At 50.0% G+C, this 6,147-nt stretch overlaps 1 protein-coding gene across 1 annotated transcript; it reads right to left on the bottom strand.

Moving 5' to 3' along the window:
- Positions 1-510: 510 nt before the first annotated feature.
- Positions 511-2,840, bottom strand: LOC125553093 (myricetin 3-O-rhamnoside 1,2-glucosyltransferase UGT709G2-like). The gene is made up of 2 exons (XM_087519131.1): positions 2,187-2,840; positions 511-1,717 (listed from the first exon to the last, which is right to left on the bottom strand). Exons 1-2 carry the CDS (start codon positions 2,776-2,778, stop codon positions 753-755), a joined length of 1,557 nt encoding a protein of 518 aa, XP_087375257.1. The 5' UTR covers positions 2,779-2,840; the 3' UTR covers positions 511-752.
- Positions 2,841-6,147: the final 3,307 nt, after the last annotated feature.

The following is a 6,147-nucleotide window of genomic DNA, read 5'->3' as shown; positions in this document are numbered from 1 at the left end:
GAGGCTCGACTCCACGACACGCAGACAGACGGAAGCACAAATAGCATGTGGCGAGGATCAAGGAAGAGAAGACAGGGGGCAGAGGAGATGACGGGGAGGGGAGAAGATTAAATAGAGGCACGACGTCTTGCACTGGATGGGAGGGGAGGGGAACAGGCGATACTGAGCACAGAAAGAATGGGGAAAAATTAATTGCAAGAGGGAGAGCAACTCCATCCTTGCATCTATTCGGTGGAGAAGACGAAGTGGAAGTGACGTAGGAGATTTAGTGATGGAAAATCAATCGGCGTTGGAGTTATTACCAACAGAGATGGCAGGGCCGTGATGCTCCAGCCGGAGCTCCATTTCTTTTCAGAAAAAACACCAAAAACAAATGATGACATGGATGGCTGAGGGCATTATGCATGTTAAAAGTTGCTTATGTGGCAAGATTGCTGAGTTGGGTAGCTTGCATGTCAAGAGAATTAGTTTAGTGAGGATGAACTATTTAGGTATTATAGATATGAGTAATAAACATAATACTATAGATTTATTAATGCATTGATTATTTTTAACACAATAAAGATGATGGCCTCACATCTTTAGAAAGAACAGATTACAACAATACCAGATCATCCACTCAACAGTCCTCCAATTGCAAATTACGTATGTAGCAGCACACGACATCAAATACACACCACAGACAGTACTGGTGGCTGCATGCACATGCAACACCTCTTATTACAGCAAACTGCAGCAAATCAGCATATAAATCAACAAGTGAGAGCGGGAGCAGGCGATGAAATTTTCACGGCGCTGAGCTCGGTGATGAGGCCGACGAGGCGCTCCAACTCGGACGACGACGAGCCCCCCTGGGCGATGTCCAGCCTGAGCTGCCGTGACATGGACTGGGCCGACGCCCGGATCTCAGGGGACTCCATGGCCTCCCTCACCATCCTCTCCACCACGGCCCTTTGCCACACGTCCTTCATGTCCAGCCCCGTCCTCCACACGGCCCCCACGAAGCGGCTGTTGGTCTGCTGGTCGGCAAAGAAGGGCCAGCACACCGCCGGCACGCCCTCCACGCCGGCCTCCAGCGTCGAGTTCCACCCGCCGTGCGTCAGGAAGCACCCCACCGCGCGGTGCCGCAGCACGTGGTGCGTGTCCCGCTGCAGCGCCCACTCCACCACCAGCGCCCTCTCGCTGCCGGCTCCCGCCACCGCCTCCACCGCTTCCCGGAGGGCCACGGAGGACTTGCTAGCGCTAGCGGCGGCGGCGGCCATTTGGTGGAGCATGTCCTGCCGGAACACGCCCAGGAAGGCGTAGCCGGCGGCCACGAGGCCGTGCAGGAACTCGGCCAGCTGCTCACTCGAGACGATGGTGAGGCTCCCTAGGTTCACGTACACCACCGACCGGTCCTCGTGGCCGTCCAGCCACGCCGACAAGCTCATGTCGTCGTTGCTCACGTGTTGTACTTCTGCTGCGGCGTGTCTGGCTGCTGGCCTGGCGTGGAGGGGGCCGACGGCAAAGACGTCGCGCATGTGCGGCGCGATCCGCGAGAGCGCCGGCCCCTCCATGGACGCGGCGGTGTTGAGTACCAGCGCCCTTGACTCGCCGCAGCGAGCGGCGGTGTCGGCGATGGTCAGCAGCACGGGAACGGGGTCGGGCCAGTCGGGGTCGACGACCTCTTCCTCGCCGTTTCCAGGTCCAGGTGGCGGTGGCACTACACGCGCAAGGTCTCGGTGTTGGTGCTAATCTTGTTACATTGCTTAATTCAAATATTTCATTAGTCCTTAGCTCCATGCATTAGTTCTGTAGGGTACTATGTACGTGCATGTGTTTTCAACTTGTAGCCTGAAACGTGCTTGTTCACGTTGAGGTGTGTTTTTTTTTCTATTTTTATGTTAAGTTGCAGGTAGTTGGCACGGCACATGTAACGTGCTGCATGCTTTAGTTATGGGCTGACCCGAGAGTCTAGGTTTAGCCGGATCGTGTGTGTATTGTTGGGCCACAACGCTGAGTCGTGGGATGGCACGATTCATCTGGAGTTGTGGCGTAACTTTAGGATCTTGATTCTCGTTGAATAAAGGAAAGAGAAGGAAAAGCCGAGGAAGTTACGCGGCGCAAAAATCATCTCCTTCCTTGTGTCGTTCTGCTGCGTGCGTCTCTCGCCGCCACTGTGATCGCGTGAGTTTCCTGCGTGTGACCTAACACTCGGCGCCGTAGGAACCCCTCCATCCCGGGGACGCCGCGCACCTGCTCGTCGGAAGGGACGGGCTTCTCGCCGAGCTCCAGGAGCCTGGGCACGGACAGATACGCGAGGAAACCGCAGGTGCTCTCCGTGCGGAACGCGAGCGCTGGGACGCCAAGCTCCTCGGCGACGCTGACGGCGAATGGCATCACGCCGTCGGTGATGACGCACGTCACCGCGTCGTCGTCGTCCGACTCCATCATCCGCAGCAGCAGGGCGCGGTACGCTGCGCTGCCGGCCGTGCGCATGGACTCCACGAGCTCCATGAGGCCGCCCACGGAGCGGGGGTGGTGGTCGGGGAGGCCGTCGGGGATGGACACCAGGCGGAGGCGCGGGCGGTGAGGCGGCACTCGGGTGAAGCGCCGGAGGTTGTGCTCCGTGTGGAGGAAGGTGACGCGGAGGCCGGCGTCGAGGAGGGCGGAGGCGAGGTGGAGCATGGGGTTGATGTGGCCTTGCAGCGGCCACGGGAAGGCCAGCACGTGCGCCGCCATCTCCCTCAGCCAGCGAGCTCTTGTAGCTAATGTCGTCTCGGCCGGCCGGGTGAGCATGCAGCTATCTAAGCTAGCGGTTTATATATGATCGCGGCCGGACGGATAGCCGTCGCCGTCGCCGTTGGGCAATTTACTCACTGATTTGGCTTGTCTGCTTCCTACTGTACATGCAATTAACGGATACGTTTATACGCTTTTCTCAAAGCTTCTAACAAAAAATATTTTGACGTGGCAATAACAATACAAGGTCATATGTCATGGTATCTCCTATTTTCTCATACCGATTGCTTTCAAAGGAAGATACAAGCAGAGTTTTTGTTACCGTTCGAAATTTCCAGTTGCTCAATATTTAGATGGCCCTCACTAAAGGAAAATGGTTAGAATCAGCCGTCCGATCACGTGTAGAGTTCCGCCACCCACCCAGGGCCGGTCCTGAGGGGGGCGGAAGGGGCGGCCGCCCCGGGCCCCCAACATCCCAGGGGCCCCTCCCCAGCCAGGTGTATATACTAACCCAAAGTGCAGATCGTGAAAAAAATTCCCTGGTCCAGCAAGCAGCCCGCGTCCTTCATGGCATCCGGACGCTCTTCTCTTAATAGGAAAGCAATGACGTAGATAGCTCAGTACACGGGGCCTGCCCTGTTTTCGTTTTGATCGCCACAATTTTCTCCAACAAGATCGCTGCAATCATTTTTTTTCCTAACAACATTGCTACTACTATCGTAAAAAAAAGATCGCTACTTATCCCTAATTCCACCAGACCCAGCGCTCCGATCGCGAGTGCCCATGCTCGGACGCCGACGAACTCCTCTCGCGAGACTCCAGTCTCCATGCGCCGGACGCACACGGGCATGCACGGCCAGACCGCATGGGCGCATGGCCGAGCGCCTCCCGCCTCCCGCCAGACGCCGGTTCAGTCCACATCGTGTCATGGCCAAGCCCCAGATTATCGATCAACGGATGTGAATCCAAGGTGTATCGTATTACCGTGCTGAAATTCAGCCATTTGTGAGGTATACATGCTTGTAATCATACTTACAAATTATATCACTTCTGTTAAACTAATTAATTGGACCAATGGTGAAGCTGCTTTTACTTTAAGTAAATTGTAGAACTTTAGTGCTGAAAGTTTCTTAGATTGGAATGAGATATTTTCATAGGATTTTTTGCGGTATTTTGGCACAAATTTATTTTCAATAGATTTGAGTTTACAGCCCTTACAAATTGTCTTATGTGATTGCATGTATATTCACTCCCATCATTGCAAATTCAAGAGCTTTAAACTCTTGTGCAATTAAAAAAGTCATTTAATCTATATTATGTACTTCCTATTTTTGTCTTCGTGCATTTTACGATCCAAAGTTCAAAAAATTATTTTAGAGATTTACTTATGAATTATGTGCCGTGACATGATTGTATAGTCATATGCAATCCACATATTATTACAAGTATTAATAAGCCCAAAATTTTACTTCCGCCCCGGGCCCCCAAAATCTTAGGACCGGCCCTGCACCCACTCAACTGTCAGATCCGAGTTCCATCCGACAGAGCACAATGTGAACACATTAGGTGCTGCAAAGCACCTTATTGCAACATGCTAGATGTTGCGAAACCCTGAGTGTTCCATCTAGATCGGATCGGGAGCCGCGGCACCAATTCGCCCGATTCATTCCGCGCGTCGCCGCATTGTTCGACAGGTCGTCGGCGCGCCACCGCTAGCGAGCCCTGCGTCCATCACCGCACCTCGTTCCCTTCCTTCCCCACCTTTCTTTCTCCTTGCATTGCCAACCAACCATGAACGCCAGCCACCGCCATATGGTCGGCCTCCTCTTCTGACCACCATGCGTCCAGTCCAGCTGCCCGCCGTTGCTGGGGACCTCCACTGCCCCATGGCTCCTTCCGCTCCCTCGGTCTCCACTCATCCTTTCCTTGCTGGACAGCCAGGAACTCCACCACTAGACGCGTGCCTCTGCCACCTTGACAATTTTTCTGCAACATCATTTGTGTTGCAGAAGTCCTTCCACAACAACACCAATGTTGCAGAAAAGATAAGACAAAAAAAATTCTGCAACAACATCTTGTTGCAGAAGTCATTCCGCAACAACACCCATGTTGCAAAGAAGTTAAGACGACAAGAATTATGCAACAGAACCTCTCTTGCAAATGTGTCTGCAACATGAAGTTTGTTGCAGAGGGTTCTGCAACACTGCATTTGTTACAATTATGAGGAAAAGGTCGGGTCGCTGGATGGCGCCAGATCAAATGGCTCTCGAGGCGGGGGATCTTTTTAGTGGAGCTAGTGCGCTGGTTCTTCTACCACAATGGTGCGCTCGTTCTTCTACCACAATGGTGTGGGTTCGATTCCCTTCTCTGCTATACTGTTGAAGTGTTTTGTGAACATAATTAGTTTGTTAACAATTTGACTTTTCTAGATATTTGAATTGAGGTCGGGTTCGATTCCCTTCTCTGCTATACTGTTGAAGTGTTTTGTGAACATAATTAGTTTGTTAACAATTTGACTTTTCTAGATATTTGAATTGAGGTCGGGTTCGATTCCCTTCTCTGCTATACTGTTGAAGTGTTTTGTGAACATAATTAGTTTGTTAACAATTTGACTTTTCTAGATATTTGAATTCAATTTTTGTCTGAAAATTTCACGGTAACCATGGTAACCTCGGGGTTTTTTTCCGGAAAAAACTTCTAACCTATTCATCATCAATCATGGCAGTACAACGAACACTAGACATAATAAAAAAATACATCTAGATCCATAGACCACATTATGATGACTACAATTTGACTTTTCTAGATATTTGAATTCAATTTTTGTTTGAAAATTTCACGGTAACCATGGCAACCTCGGTTTTTCTTAGAAAAACTTCTAATCTATTCATCATCAATCATTGCAGTACAACGAATACTAGAAATAATAAAAACTACATCTAGATCCATAGACCACATTACGACGACTACAAGAACCTTGGGTTTCTTTTTGTTTTGCGAAAAAACATTCAATCTATTCATCATCAATCGTGCCAGTACAACTAACACTAGAAATAATAAAAAGTACATCTAGATCCGTAGAACACATTACGACGAACACAAGCACTGAAGAAAATCAAAGGCGTGCTATTATTTTCTTGAAAAAACCTGAGTTTTTCCTTAACAAGTTTTCTCATATAAGTTAACAAAGAGAGACCGTAATCATTACATGTTTGTATCATTTCATCTGAATTCTCCGCTAGGTTTAAAGGAGATTTCTAATCCTATCAAAATACTTCCTTTCTTATATTTTACCCCATAGTATATTGAAGGAGCCATTGTCAAGATGGTGTACACTCACAACCGTGAACCTTAATGATTGGAGAGAGTGCTGGAATTTAATTAATTAGTTTAATCGGTGCTCTGGTCCAACCGCCATTCAATTGG

This window comes from Triticum urartu, chromosome 4A, assembly GCF_056163025.1.
Source record: "Triticum urartu cultivar PI428250 chromosome 4A, HENAU_Tu73, whole genome shotgun sequence".
Lineage (NCBI taxonomy): Eukaryota > Viridiplantae > Streptophyta > Magnoliopsida > Poales > Poaceae > Triticum > Triticum urartu.
Note: the sequence above shows the minus strand (reverse complement) of the source record. Positions and strands in the feature narration are given on the sequence as shown.